The sequence below is a fragment of the Corythoichthys intestinalis genome, chromosome 8 (assembly GCF_030265065.1).
Source record: "Corythoichthys intestinalis isolate RoL2023-P3 chromosome 8, ASM3026506v1, whole genome shotgun sequence".
NCBI classification, from domain to species: Eukaryota; Metazoa; Chordata; class Actinopteri; order Syngnathiformes; family Syngnathidae; genus Corythoichthys; species Corythoichthys intestinalis.
Window position 1 is genome coordinate 27,974,277 of NC_080402.1, and position 15,147 is coordinate 27,989,423.

At 39.7% G+C, this 15,147-nt stretch overlaps 1 protein-coding gene across 7 annotated transcripts in view; it reads right to left on the bottom strand.

Annotated features, from left to right (window-relative positions):
• The window catches only part of grin2bb (glutamate receptor, ionotropic, N-methyl D-aspartate 2B, genome duplicate b), a 260,728-nt gene that overhangs the window by 16,847 nt on the left and 228,734 nt on the right, over positions 1-15,147 (bottom strand). For all 7 annotated transcript variants that reach the window (XM_057844335.1, XM_057844330.1, XM_057844334.1 and 4 more), the window contains 3 exons: positions 12,207-12,332; positions 2,143-2,372; positions 799-959 (listed from right to left, as the gene is read on the bottom strand). In XM_057844335.1, the coding sequence (XP_057700318.1) occupies positions 799-959; positions 2,143-2,372; positions 12,207-12,332 (517 nt within the window). The remainder of the gene's footprint in view (positions 1-798; positions 960-2,142; positions 2,373-12,206; positions 12,333-15,147) is intronic.

Genomic DNA, 15,147 nt, shown 5'->3' on the forward strand with positions numbered 1-15,147 from the left:
TGTGTTGCGATGTGTGTTATTACACAAAGTGGCATGATACGAATCCAAGAGGCATGCGTTTATGGACAAATGATGGAATATTAGCATTTCCCCAGGTGTTTTCATACTCTTTAAACCTTTCAAAATGGAGTCAGTACAAAGGGTTAAGACTAAAGGGAACGCGTGGATTTCGCCTTTCTGGCCGGATTGTTGGGATCTCGCTGGCCCGGGTCGTTGGAGCTGCACCAGTGTGGGTCCGGCGGTTCAGCTGGCGCGATTCTGGCGGTTTGGCTAGAAGGTCAGATTCCTTCATAGTTAATCTGAATCTACTGATGTTCTCACAACAAGATGTTTGTACATTCCTTCTGCAATGACAATAGCAAATTGAGATCACAGAATGGAGACACTCTATGAATTTTCCTTATCAAAGCAAATCAAACTCAAGAGTGATTTGACAGCTCATTGAGGAGACGGTCTTAACTTGCAAGCAAATGATGCCTTTGGGCTGTAGTAATTCAACATGATCTCCAATGGAGGGTCACTGTCACATCATGTTTGCATTTTTCAATATAAACACAGAATGAGTTATTAGTTACGTTTGTGAGGCTGTCACCGCAACTTCAGTTTGCTTTTGTGCTAAACATCAGTGGCCACCCACATGGCTCAGAACACTCCTTCTCATGTCTCTCTGTCCTTCATCATATTTCCTTATGATTGCATCATTAGTGGACCTCTTTTTTTCCTCCTCCCTTTTATCTCCATGTCAGCTGCCCCATTCATCCTCCCCTCTGAAGCTGGTTCCCCTACACCCCTGCTCACCCGGTCTTGAGACTGTACAGGGCCTCGTCCACATTCTTCTGGTGGAAGCTGGTCATGTAGGTGTGCATGTCCCGGTAATTGTTGCGGATGTTGCGCTCCGTGCTCCCATTGGGCACGGTGCCAAAGCGGAACGGCGGCGAGAACTCGTTAGGCTTCTGGAACTGTTGTTGTTGAAGTTGGGGGTGGGGATGGCGGTTTCCGGAAAAGAAACCACAAAGAGAAAATGACAGAGGAGTGCTCGTTAGCATGGAAAAGGCACTGAGACGCATCAAATAGCCTTTAATGCACTGTTGAGCAGAGGACAGAACGATGCTTTGGGAAACCTAAATTAGCTAAGTGTTTGGAGTCGTGATCAAAGGGTTGACGTACATCGGAGAATATCAAGGACTTTATAAAACACTGTACCAAAAATCAACTTTAAAATAGTCTGCAGCCAATTAAACCCTATATACAAACTCCCCCTCAAAATTGTGGGGAAATGACTAGAATTGAACAATTAATTGTTTAAGAGAGGAACAGACACATGAAGTTAAATTCATCAGCTAATTTCACATTTTGTAAAGGTTGGAAAAGGTTAAACCGATTGAATTATTAATCTAAATGTTGCACTTGTTTGACAATTTACTGAAATGTGAGCTTGTGCAATATGGATGACCTTTGCATCCAACCTTTATTAATAGCCTACCGAATGTATTGTTTTTGTTAAAGTGATAACTATTTATATTTACACTTTTCATACAAACTACACTGACGAATTTGTATTTTTTATCTTTCGGTTTTTAAAAAAATCAAAGGCTTAAAAAAGTGTATTATTGATTATTTTTTAAAATATGATGAATGAAGTCAGCTGAACTCAACAACCTTTGGTAAGTTTCATAATGGTGTGAGCCCCAAAGCAGGTTTAGCTGAGCCAATTTTCAAAGATTAGAGAAAAATGAGTAAATGTACAATTTACAACCAAACCCATGAAAGAATTATACAAATATATTCTTAATTTTGTAATAGTATGCTTATTCTAACTGATTAGTTAGGTGCACAGTCTGCTAATGCTAGTATGTCTGGCCCTTTTTTTGTCTATGTAAATGCTTATTAGTGGGTCAATGCAGTTGCTAACATCTTCTCAAAGGCAACAGTGTGACTGTGGATCAGGATTTTTTTTTCAAATTATTCCCATTGCTTGCATACTTAAATAGTGTTCCTCTAAGAAAAAAACACAGCGAAGCACTGAGTGTGACGTATGACGCAAACATAACCTCCTCCGAGGAGTCACTAATCTCTAATTGCAGCATATTAAGATTCTATTCCAGCACCCAAAAAAATCCTCTAAAAACTTTTAATGAGCACCTTTTTGTCTGAAAGGCCCGACACCTGGTCCACATACTCCTCCTGGATCATGAAGGCTGCCAGGTTGGCAGTGTAGGAAGCCAGGAAGATGACAGCAAAAAAGGCCCACACTGACACCATGATCTTGCTAGTGGTGCCTTTGGGATTCTGCACCGGAACTGAGTTGTTGAACACCAGACCCCAAAGAAGCCAGATGGCCTTTCCGATAGTGAAGGAGGGTCCGCCGGGCTCTGGTAGGGAGGAGAGAATTTAAAAAAAACATAATTCAGAGGAATGTAGTAGGGAACCACAATGCTCATGAAGGTACTTGGTGGATATATGCATTGTTTCATGTAGAGAAGCATGAGATATATTGTTTCGCAGCATGGCAAACATGACTCAGGGGCTTTGTACATACCCATGGGTACTCATGCAAGGCGTGTGATTGGTTCCCGGCGCGAGATTGACAAACGAGAGCACCAATGAGCACCATCGCAGCTTTTATCCTGTGAGCTGATTGGCGATACACATCGCAGCCTCGCCTAGCCTCTTCCTTGTTGTATCACACCAGTCTATGGTCTCTTGCATGCACTGTCTCGCAATTTTGAGTTGCCGATAACTTTCTTGTTGAAGTCATTAAACAGTCATTAAACCCTTATCTAGTGTGCCTTATCTAGTGAGGAGGAGAAGGATGTTGACCATCAGTGAAAAGGTGAAACTTTTGGATATGATAAAAGAGGGCACTATTTATGCTTGCGTGGCACGCATTTATAATGTTTCTTGTAATTTTTATTGTAGTGGTGGAATCTAATAAAGAAAAATTACTTCGTTACCGTACTTCAGTACATTTTTGTGTATCTGTACTTTACTTGTGTACAAATATGAAGTGGTACTTTTACTTCACTACATTTCCCAGCAGGTATCTGTACTTTTTAATCCACTACTTTTCAAATTGTCGCTTGCTTTACACGTTACTGCGTTATGCGTTTTCTTTTTTTTCCTCATTGTGAATTGATATTTTTGTATTCATACCTCCGGCGTAATCGATAAGCCCAGTGCAACTATACCGTAACTGAGCACTAGAGGCAGCAACATGAGTACAAGCAAGATTAGGCAGGTGAACACAATATTGACCAATAAAAATAACCACGCTCTTGTACAGTAGGTGGCGGTATGCACCTAATAGTTGCTTGCAATCCATCATTAAGCTATGTTTTGGAGTTTTTGCGCTTTTTAAGCATCTGTTTACAGTGCAGTCAATTGTATTGCTTGTATTTTTCATCCTGCACAGTTTTAAATAAAACTGAGAAGTCAATGAATATATATACACATATATATATTACACTGTTGGATCGGGAGAAAATACTTTTACTTTTTACTTGTATATATAATTTTAACGCAGGTACTTTTGTACTTTTCTTGAGTGAATTTTTTTCTTAGATACTAGTACTTTTACTTAAGTAAATTTTTTTGACACCTTTGTCTGTAATTTTACATCAGTAAAAATGTGAGTACTTCATCCACCACTGTTTTATTGTATACTGAGTGCTGTGCTGTCATGTAGAGTTGCAAAAATGTTTTTCACAGTGTCAATGTTTACAGTGACAATACCGGATTTTATTCTATTCTATTCTATTCTATTCTATTCTATTCTATTCTATTCTATTCACTACGTGAATGAATCAAGCTGTCAAAATTAGCAATCGTGTTGATGGGGTGATGTCTTTGTACAGGGGAATTACGCATGAAAAGAAAAATCTATGTTTTTCTCAAAATTAATAAGCCCAGCTACACACTCAGCACTTTTACCAGAATAGTCTCCCAGTGAGAGTGAATGTATAACGTACTGTAATTACTGTAAATAGATTTTAATACTGTGCTGTACATTATGTGTAAAGTATACAATGTATGTCAATACATGGAAATAAAAACTGTTTAAGTTGATCTTTTTGTTTATTTTTGGGGGTGGGTGGGCAATTCGCACTTTTAGAGGGGGGTTCTGTTCCTCATTAACCGCAAAAAACGCTTATCCAAGCCAACTATGGGAAGTATGCGGGGTTCATCCTAATTTCGTTTCATACATACACCCCCCCCCCCCCCCCACACACACACACAAAATTATTTTATATGCTCACTAAAAACACGCAAACCTACTTTTGAAGTTACAGTGTTCTTAATAACGCCGTTAGAGTATAACAGCATTTCTAACGGCGTTATTTTTTTCCAGTAGTGAGTAATCTAATTAATTACTTATCCCATCTTTGCAATGCTGTTACCGTTACTGTGGATGTGAAGGGGCACTTTTCTACAATTTGGCTGAATGAAGCGCGAGTTGTTGACAGTTGTCGCACATTAGCTGCCTCCTGACTGGAGAGAGCAGAGCAGGAGGGGGGAGAAGGGACGGGGTGGTGACGCCGTTCCAAATGCGATGATGATTGGCTAGGTGGGCGGATCATGCCCTGCTTCACTCAGGGTACCCGCTGGTTATTAAAAGTATTAAAAAGGCATTGAATTTAGTGTTCCATTATTAAAGGTATTAAAAGTATTAAATTAGCTGTCTAAGTCTGGAATTTTTTCACCGTGGTTTTAATTTTCAAGAACATCTCAGTGCAACCTAAATTATATCCGTGACGACGTTTTTTTTTTTTTTTTAAATCCATAACGAAGATACGCGTAGAATTTTTACGATGCACTGCACCTCGTGCGTGCGCGCCGTTAGCATCAACATCAAAACAGCAGGCAATCGCACAGTACCAGGCCCGGATTGGCTAATCGGGAGAACCGGGACAGTTCCCGGTGGGCCGGCCTGACGTTTGGGCCGGTCGTAATACACATTTTTAACGAAGCTTTCAGTTTAACTATTTACTAACGGCATCACGCAACCCCGCTTTGCGCGATAAATTGTGGCCCTTCAAGCATTCCTTAGTTGGAAATTTGATACCCCGCAACAGGCTACCTCTCATTCTCCAATGCCCCAGCTCTGCCTCTGGGAAAGAGTATCATGATATCATCTGTTGACTTGATTCTGGAAAAACTTAATTTTGGGTTTTAATGGCCGAAATGGGGCACGTTAAGGCAGCATGACGAGCGTGAACCCGTCTGGCTGTTGGCGCGACCCATTATCGTTGTTTGGAAAAAAGTACAACGATAAACCATAAATGAACATACAGAATGAAATATTTTTCATGAGAGCACCACTAAAACTTCCACCATGGAGGCTCCAGGCACTATTTTTGGGCACAAAGACGGAGGATTGGGGTGAAATCCGCGTTCTCAGGCAAAACATAAGTTGGGCATTTTAACCCAAAACATTGCACTCTGAGGTGGACTGATGAGCATGAACTACGCTGAAATACACAGGTGTCTGAACTGTATAAGTGCATTGGGAGACAGCCGTTTTGGTGAGTTCAATTATTCTTTCAATCAGTCATTCAATCTTTCACATTTAATTGCGGTAATTTTATGTCATGAATAATATGAAAACACTCATAAGTAATGATATATAACATTAATTTTTTATTTATTTAAACTATATACAGTACGCCCCCAAAATGTTGAATATCAAGTAAAAGTTGTTTTATTTTGGTAGATTAAACCAACAAAATTCTTTCAATCAATCATTCAATCTTTCACATTTAACTGCGGTAATTTGATATCATGAATAATATGAAAACACTCATAAGTAATGATATATTACATTATTTTTTTATTTATTTAAACTATATACAGTACGCCCCCCAAATTTTGAATATCAAGTAAAAGTTGTTTTATTTTGGTAGATTAAACCAACAAAATTGAGTATGTCAATTTGCATGTACCACAAACCAAAAAAAACATCAATATGATGAAAAGCTTCAGTTTTGTACACACTTGCCATATGTGTAATTCAAAACACCTGCAAAAGGTTCCTCATTCTTTAAAAAGTCAGTCTAATATAAGATAAAATTATAGCTTGTACCCCAAAAATAAAATGGTAACTTCACACAGAACCTACGCATGAGCCCTTGATCTCAGAACAATCAGTAGACATGCTCTTCCTCTGTGCCTCCCTTTTTACAAGTTATTTGGGGAAAATTCATATTTGATTCATCTTTTCAAGTGTAAAGGTAAACTCTTTTCTTGTTTCTAATGAGGCTTAAATTTGATGAACTCCTGTGCTAATAGGTGTATTTAGAAATTGAAATATATAATTTATGCATTTTAAAAAATCGCAAGTTAACTATTGGCAGCAGGCAATTAGTCGCGATTTAAAAAAAAATTAATCGCTTGACAGCACGATTATTATTACAATATTTTAATAAGGTAGGTCATGACATAAAGAGGGCCGGTCTGTGGCACAAAACTTTCTGTTTTATTTGTATCTTCAATAAATGTGCATTCTTCTGTCAAACACACTTAGTAATTGAGGTTAAATTTGATGTTCAGTGCTTTATTTTTTTAATATGATTAAATATTATCTAAATAATGGGTGTGAGAAAAGTATTAATTTTCAGTTGAAATGGCATTAAAAAAAGGTCTTAAAAGTCTTGAATCTAGATTTATCGATCCTGGGGGGACCCTGTTCTCTGCACGCTCTGGCAAACACAACAAGATGGCAATATTGGCACCGGGGCAGGGAATTTCAAAGGTAGCGTTCTCAAACTTAAATTATTTTCAATATTTAATATTGTCATTTTACGGAATATTTAAGGATAGTGTCCTGCTTATTGTGCAACATACAGTTTCAGAGATTTGCACTGGTTAATGGTCAGTTTACATTTGTGATTTCTTAACATAATAATATACAGTGGTACCTCTACATACGAAGGTAATTTATTTCAGGACCTTGTCTGTAAGTCGAAAATGGTCGTACGTTTTAAAACAGTTTCATCATTTAAAGATAGATTTAAGTTAAATTTTGCCGATATAGGAGCATTTTAGATAAAAAGTGACAGGTTCGCTACGAAGGTTCTCTACAACAGAGCCTTCATGAGAAGTCTACTGCTTTAAGATGGCCGCTGTTTACTTAACGCATCTAGTTCTTTATAATATATGTTGCTAATGCCGCTGTGTCTGTCATTTGCATCTAGTTCTGTATATATGTGATACAGTTGTTGTCAAAAGTTTACATACACTTGTGAAGAACATAATGTCATGGCCCTCTTGAGTTTCCAGTTATTTCTACAACTCTGATTTTTCTCCGATAGAGTGATTGGAACAGATACTTCTTTGTCACAAAAAACATTCATGAAGTTTGGTTCTTTTATGACTTTATTATGGGTTAACAGAAAAAGTGATCAAATCTGCTGGGTCAAAAATATACATACATGGATCTGAAAAAGCGAATCATTGACTTGAACAAGTCAGGAAAGTCGCTTGGAGCCATTTCAAAGCAGCTGCAGGTCCCAAGAGCAGCAGTGCAAACAATTGTTTGTAAGTGTAAAGTGCATGGCACTGTTTTGTCACTGCCACGATCAGGAAGGAAACGCAAGCTATCACCTGCTGCTGAGAGAAAATTGGTCGGGAGGGTGAAGATTCAACCGAGAATCACCAAAAAGCAGATCTGCCAAGAATTAGAAGCTGCTGGAACACAGGTGTCAATGTCCACAGTCAAGCGTGTTTTGCATCTCCATGGACTGAGAGGCTGACATGCAAGAAGGAAGCCCTTGCTCCATAAGCAGCACCTTAAGGCTCGACTGAAGTTTGCTGCTGATCACATGGACAAAGATAAGACCTTCTGGAGGAAAGTTCTGTGGTCAGACGAAACAAAAATCGAGCTGTCTGGCCACAATGCCCAGCAATATGTTTTGAGGAGAAAAGGTGAGGCCTTTAACCCCAAGTACACCACGCCTACCGTCAAGCACGGTGGTGGTAGAATTATGCTGTGGGGCTGTTTTGCTGCCAATGGAACTGGTGCTTTACAGAGAGTAAATGGGATAATGAAGAAGGAGGATTACCTTCAAATTCTTCAAGATAACCTAACGTCATCAGCCCGAAGATTGGGTCTTGGGTGCAGTTGGGTGTTCCAACAGGACAATGACCCCAAACACACATCAAAAGTGGTAATGGAATGGCTAAATCAGGCTAGAATTAAGGTTTTCGAATGGCCTTCCCAAAGTCCTGACTTAAACCCCATTGAGAACTTGTGGACAATGCTGAAGAAACAAGTCCATGTCAGAAAGCCATCAAATTTAACTGAACTGCACCAATTCTGTCAAGAGGAGTGGTCAAAGATTCAACCAGAAGCTTGCCAGAAGCTTGTGGATGGCCACCAAAAGCGCCTAATTGAAGTGAAAATGGCCAAGGGACATGTTACCAAATATTAGCACTGCTGTATGTATGCAGGTGATAGCTTGCGTTTTCTTCCTGATCGTGGCAGTGACAAAACAGTGCCATGCACTTTATACTTACAAACAATTGTTTGCACTGTTGCTCTTGGGACCTGCAGCTGCTTTGAAATGGCTCCAAGTGACTTTCCTGACTTGTTCAAGTCAATGATTCGCTTTTTCAGATCCATGTATGTACATTTTTGACCCAGCAGATTTGATCACTTTTTTCTGTTCACCCATAATAAAGTCATAAAAGAACCAAACTTCATGAATGTTTTTTGTAACAAAGAAGTATCTGTTCCAGTCACTCTATCAGAGAAAAATCAGTTGTAGAAATAACTGGAAACTCAAGAGAGCCACGACATTATGTTCTTCACAAGTGTATGTAAACTTTTGACCACAACTGTATCTACCGAAGCATCATGTGGGCGTAGTTTGTAGGCTATAGGCTACAGACAGGTATTATTGGAGCCACCTAGCATAGTAGCATTGCAACGGCGTCACACTCCCTTGCCTCCTCCCCACTCCTGCTCAGCCCTCTCGTCTCCTTGAGTCAGTCTTTTTCCAGACTTCTCGCGTCAGTCAACCAACATAGTAACGCATAGTAACGCACGCCTTTCCCGCCTCAGTAACGGTAACGGCGTTGCCAAGATGAGAAAAGTAATTAATTGGATTACTCACTACATTGTTGATTCAGCTCAAGCTGTGAGCAGACGCACTCCTCTGAGCTCCCAAGAGCTATTTATCTCAACCGATAAGCGCTCTGGACCAACTCAGGGCCAGCAAGCTCGACTCCCAGTATGGCTCCAAAGAATTTGAAACCTGGAGACTTGGATGAAATAAAATCCTCCATTCAGAAATTGGAGGTCTCCTTGACTGGCTTGATTCAAAACCAGAATCAAGAAATCGTCAGAGAGCTCCAGTTAATGTGCTCTGAAAATGAGAAACTCAAGCAGGCGGTCGAGGAGAGAGATGTTCGCATCAAAAGGCTGGAAATTCTGGCTGACGATCTCGACCAGTGCCGACGCGCAAATGAGCTCATCATTTCGGGATTTCAACTGACGCCTAGCCCTGGTGATACAGTGGCGCAAGTGGCAATTGCTAAGCTGAAAGAGTATGGTATAAACATGGAACCGCTGGTCATCCGTTGCTGCTTTCTGCTCCCATCTGGGGGGAGAGGACTGGCGACGGTGCTCATGAAGCTGGCAGACCACAAGACCAAGACTGCCCTGCTTAACCAGCGCCGCCACCTGAAAGGGTCGAAGATCTTTTTGAATGACAACTTGACTCGCCGAAATGCAGAAATTGCAAGAAAAGCACGTCAACTCATGAAAGCTGGGAAAATAGCCAACACCTGGGTCTCGGATTGCAGGATCCTTGTCAAGATGCAAGATATGAAGATTAAAGCTATTAGGAATCTTGACGAGCTGACCTCACTTGACAATTAATGATGACATCTGAAACCACACTTCGATTAAAACTGGATGAACACATTGAAGAGTGCCTTGATGACCCAAATGAGTAGCTTGATCTGGACCACAACTTTTACAATAGCTGGACAACTGTAAATACTACACAGCGGACCAGTATAACAACTCTTGGATGTGGACGGTAAGCTGAAACTTATCAATGGCAGGAGTCTCTACAAGAATTTTGAACACATTAAGGATGATCTACTAAAGATAACAAAGGCTCTGACTTTAATTTGCATTGATATAACATGGCACAAATGAATCGGGTATCTAAGGGGGGAGGGGGTGTTGCAATTATGATTGACAATCTCCTGGAATGTATTATAATTGAGCTCCGTATCCCCAATTGTAAAAACATAATTATCTGCTTCGTCTACCGAGCTCCTGATTCAAATCTCCAGCTTACTGAGTATATGGAAAATATACTGTATAAAACGAACAATAAACATGTTTTTTGTTGTGGAGACATTAATGTTGGGATAGAATATGTACAACATGTTGTTTGATTTTCCTCATACATTCATGTCTGATGAAACTGTTAGTGATCTTTGTGTGCGCCAATTGTTGCCACCATGTACACCTTAGGAATGTATCCTTTTAAGAGACTTATAAGAAAAGCATTTTGAGTCGCTACTCACACTAGCTGTGATACCACATAATCACTTTTGCCACACACATAGCCACAACAAAATGTTCCCACAGCAAATAGATGCTAAAATGTCAGGGACATGACAAAGCCATAACCTTGTACGCCCTGAATTTCAGACCACTAATCTTGTGCAAGAGACTGCTGTGTCAACAACCACAATCGAGCTGCTTGACTGGACGCTGAGTTATTGTAAACCCATATTGTTGATTGTGTTATTGTACAGTTTGTGGCCATGTGATGTATGTAACTGTACCATGTCTGATTGTGCGTCTTTAGTTGTATGGGGGACGGGAAACTGATAAGCATATGCTTCCTCCCGTCTGCCTTTGTCTTCTTCTTCGGTTCCTTCGGGCAAATCATATCACATTATGTAATTGTCAGTGATTGTTCAATGATACCGATGATGATGACAATAAATATTTAATTCATTCCATTCATGAAAATAATGCCGTTATTAACGCCGTTATAGTCTAACGCCGTTATTAACAACACTGCAAGATACCACTGTATTTGATCCAAATAAATACCAAACGTTCTAAAATACTCTATTGTTTTTATTCTTCAATAAGTACATGTAAACATCTTTGATGTGAAAAATATTGTAGATCATATAATGTAATCATGTGTAGAACATGAAAAGTAATGTCAGTTACTTTGCTGAGTAACTAAATACTCTTACATTAAGGTAACTGAGTTACTAAATCAATTACATTTTGGGAAAAGTAATTTGTAACTGTAACTAATTACTTTTTATAAAGATTAACAACACTGATAACATATATGGTTGAGGATATAGTGCCGCGACCAGGACAAAAACCACACTGCTCCTCCTGCAACTGAAATTAATCCTCCCGACAGACCCTCCTCTCCAACCCCTGAATAGACCTTCCCAGAGAGCCTGAGGAGTATAATCCCCCTATAGTTGGAACACACTCTCCGGTCCCCTTTCTTCAATAGGGGAAAAACCACCCTGGTCTGCTTACATAGTATGGACAAACAATTGAGTCCCCCCCTCTCAGACAGACATTTAGAAAAGAAGAATTGTTGCTTTGAAACATTCATGTACAGCCTTAAAAAAAGAGGGCTGTGAACAGCGATGAAACACTTTTTAAAGATTACAGATTTGATCTTGAGTGGCTGCTGTAGCACCAGGCCAATTCAATCCTGACAGTCTAGCTCTATAAAACCTACAGGAAAACTCAAGAAATTGAATGTGCCGACTTTGATGGGAAAATTGATTGAAACCGGCTCAAGACTTGTGTTGAAACCCAGCGGGCAGTGGCGCTCCAATCTGCCACACATTGTTCACACTGACAAATATTTTCAATACACGCTAATAGAAGCGTTGAGTGCATTTTTTTTTTTTTTTACAAAGCAGGAGGGGAAGGTGGTGTAATGCTGGTGTAATTCTTGAGAGAGGCACAGTGCGCGTAGTGATGGAGTGGGAACAGTGGATCCTTTTTCTCTTGCTTTGACACTTTTTTTTGATTGTGTTAAACAAGCCTTTTTATTAAAAAGACCTCAAGTGAGTGACGAGGCAGATGAAAGCCCCACAAGTAGAAACTCTTCTTTTTAGATGAAAATACAAAAATGGAAAATTCAAGGAAACTCATGCCGTGTCAAATGATTCAGGTTGTTTTTGTGTGTGTATCTTACCTCTTCCGTCTGCCAGGCAGCGATTGTAACCCACAGGGCTGAAGTATTCAAACACGAACACAGCGACGGCAGACACGATCAGCAGCATCACAAACATCATCACCCATACGTCAGCACTGAAGGGCTCTGTAACATGAGGGGATTGTTATGTTAGGTGTTAACCTTGATAGGGCACTCATTTAACTCATTGGCTCTGGTTGGCAGCACTAGACGTCCAGTTAATTTAATTCAGTCAAAAGTCCCAGTTCACGTAGAGGAAAGAACATTCATACAACTGGATATCAAAGTTGTAGTTAGTTATCGAATATTATATCTTACTAGAATGACATCGCTATAACGAATAAGTATAGACGTTTCATTCGCTAAAGTTAATTAACTTCATGTCTTCGTTTGAAGTCAGTTTGACATTAAAGCATTACCTCCTGTTTAAGTGCCTAATAAGAGCCTTGATTTTATTTTTATTTTTCATGTAACATTTTGTGAATGGACAACTGAGTATCCCAATCCTTTGTTTTGTTGTGTTGAACCTGTGTGCGTTTGCCTCAAAAGCTTGTTTTTTTATACAGAGATACCTCTACTTAAGAATGTCTCAACATACAGAAATTTCAGGTTAAGACACACCTCAATGGTAAAATATTGCCTCTAGCTAAGAAAGAGTTTGAGCATACTTGAGACCTTCAGGTAACTTGTTCCTGAGGTGAGGAGCATAATAACTAAATGCTGCCTCACCCTGCTTGGTTCTTGTTCAGCATTCTGTACTAGCTGCAGCTTCCTGACTGATTTTTTAATCAAGAACTGTAAATAAACCGTTGCAATAGTCCAATCTGCTGAAAATGAATGCATCCATAAGTTTTTCCATGTCTTGTTGAGTCAGAAGTAGAGCCTAGTTCGGGCCTAAAAAATCCAGCCCGACCCGACACGGCCAGCTGGTATTGAGGCCCGACCCAGCCCGAGCTCGATCACTTAACTAGATTTGCAGGCTCGAGCCCGAAAAACCCGATTTTTTTTTTTTTTTTTTTTTTTTTTTTGAGTGACGCGGAAAAAACGCAGCAGCAGCAATTTATTTTCATTTCTTCGAGTTGGCAGAAAAAAAACGCAAATTTTCTTAATGTTTAAATAATCTACATATTTTTTTTAGAATTATCAAAGCATTCACACAACGAAATAACGCTGGGAAAGTTTCTTAAACATATTTCTGAGTGTGTGGGATATTGTTCTCACATGGACGCGCCTCTCTGACAAGGAGAGGGAACAGGAGAGGGGGGCACCTCGGCCGTGCGCAAACGGTAGAGGGGGAGGACAAGAAGGAAAAGCGGCCGGCGCCACGGCGTCCGTGCACACGCACAAGCAAAAGCGCAATACAGAGTGCTTGCTCTCCATTTTTTTTTTTTTTTTTTAAATAATTTATTAGTCCGGCATGGCGGCCCGACCCGACCTGACCCGAACGTGAATGCTTAAATTGTGGGCCCGACGTCGGGTCGGGTCGGGTTCGGGTTCGGGCACAAAATCTAACCTCTAGTCAGAAGCCCCTTAATTCTGGCTATATTTTTAAGGTAGTAATAAGCAGATTTAGTGACAGACTTTAGATGGCTATCAAATTTTAGGTCTGAGTAAATAATTACGCCAATGTTTCTGACTTGATTTGTAGCTTTAAGTGAGATTGTGCTAAGGTGCCTGCTTATCTTTGACCTTTCCTTTTTTGGCCCAAAAATGATCACTTCTGTCTTCTCCACATTTAACTGGAGAAAATTCTGGCACATCCATTCATTGATTTGATGAATGGATTTACTCACGGAGACTAAGGGCCTATACTCATGTGGGGACAATGAAATGTAGAGTTGTGTGTCATTTGCATAGGTGTGACAGGAGATGTCATACTGTTCCATAATCTGAGCTAGGGGAAGCATATACTGTAGATGTTAAATAAGAGTGGTCCAAGAATTGACCCTTGAGCGACTCCACACGTGAATTTGGTTCGTTCTGACTGATGGTTTCCGATTGACACAAAGAAATCCCTATATGTAAATAAGATGTGAACCACTGAAGAACAGTGTTAGTAAGGCCAACCCACTGTTCCGATCTGCTGAGTAGTATGTTGTGATCAACGTAACATACTTATGGCTGCTTTGCCATTGTCTATTGCCTAGAATTCCTGGCATTCAATTGGCTAAGAGGGACATCTACTATGTGTGTATCATAGTGTCCTCTTCATTCGCCCCTAAGACAGCTTTAGGATGAGTGTATTAACTCTTATTCTTTATTCTTCTTTTACATTATGCAGAATTCAGATTTTATATTTATTGTGCAATAATCTAATTGTAATATGTATTTGTTACATGCTTTGATGCATTTTATGCATAATAAAATATGTCTGAATTTTGGGGGGGCTTGGAACTGATTAGGGCATTCACATGAAAAACGCGTCACTACTGACAGAATTTTCAAGTTAAGAAACTACTTCCACAACCAATTAATTTTGTAAGTAGAGGTATCACTGTATTTTTAATATAACCCTCCTCTGCATATTGTAAACCTTTTTGCCTCAATCTGGAGGATGCACTGGTACTGCTCCAAAATAAATCACCTAAAACACTCTGGTATACGTCTGCCTGTAATGGCTTTCGCTGTTGGAGTTAAGAAGCTTGTCAGTTTAGCAACTGTAACTAAGTGGGGGGAGGGGTGAAAAGTATATTTCAAGGCCCAGTAGTAGCTTGAGTTGTGAGTTTACTTTTTTTTTTTTTTTTTTTTTTACCTGTGATGACATTTAACTCAAATCAGTAGCATCTTAAATCAAATTTCCTTATTGAAAACATTTGAATTCCCTTAATTCCATTCCAACCTCCCCCACAAAAACAAACATGTTTTCAGTCGTGACTTTTTTGTGTCCTTCTATTATTATGATGTTTGATTAAGGCATATACATTTTCAAAAGTGTTAAGAA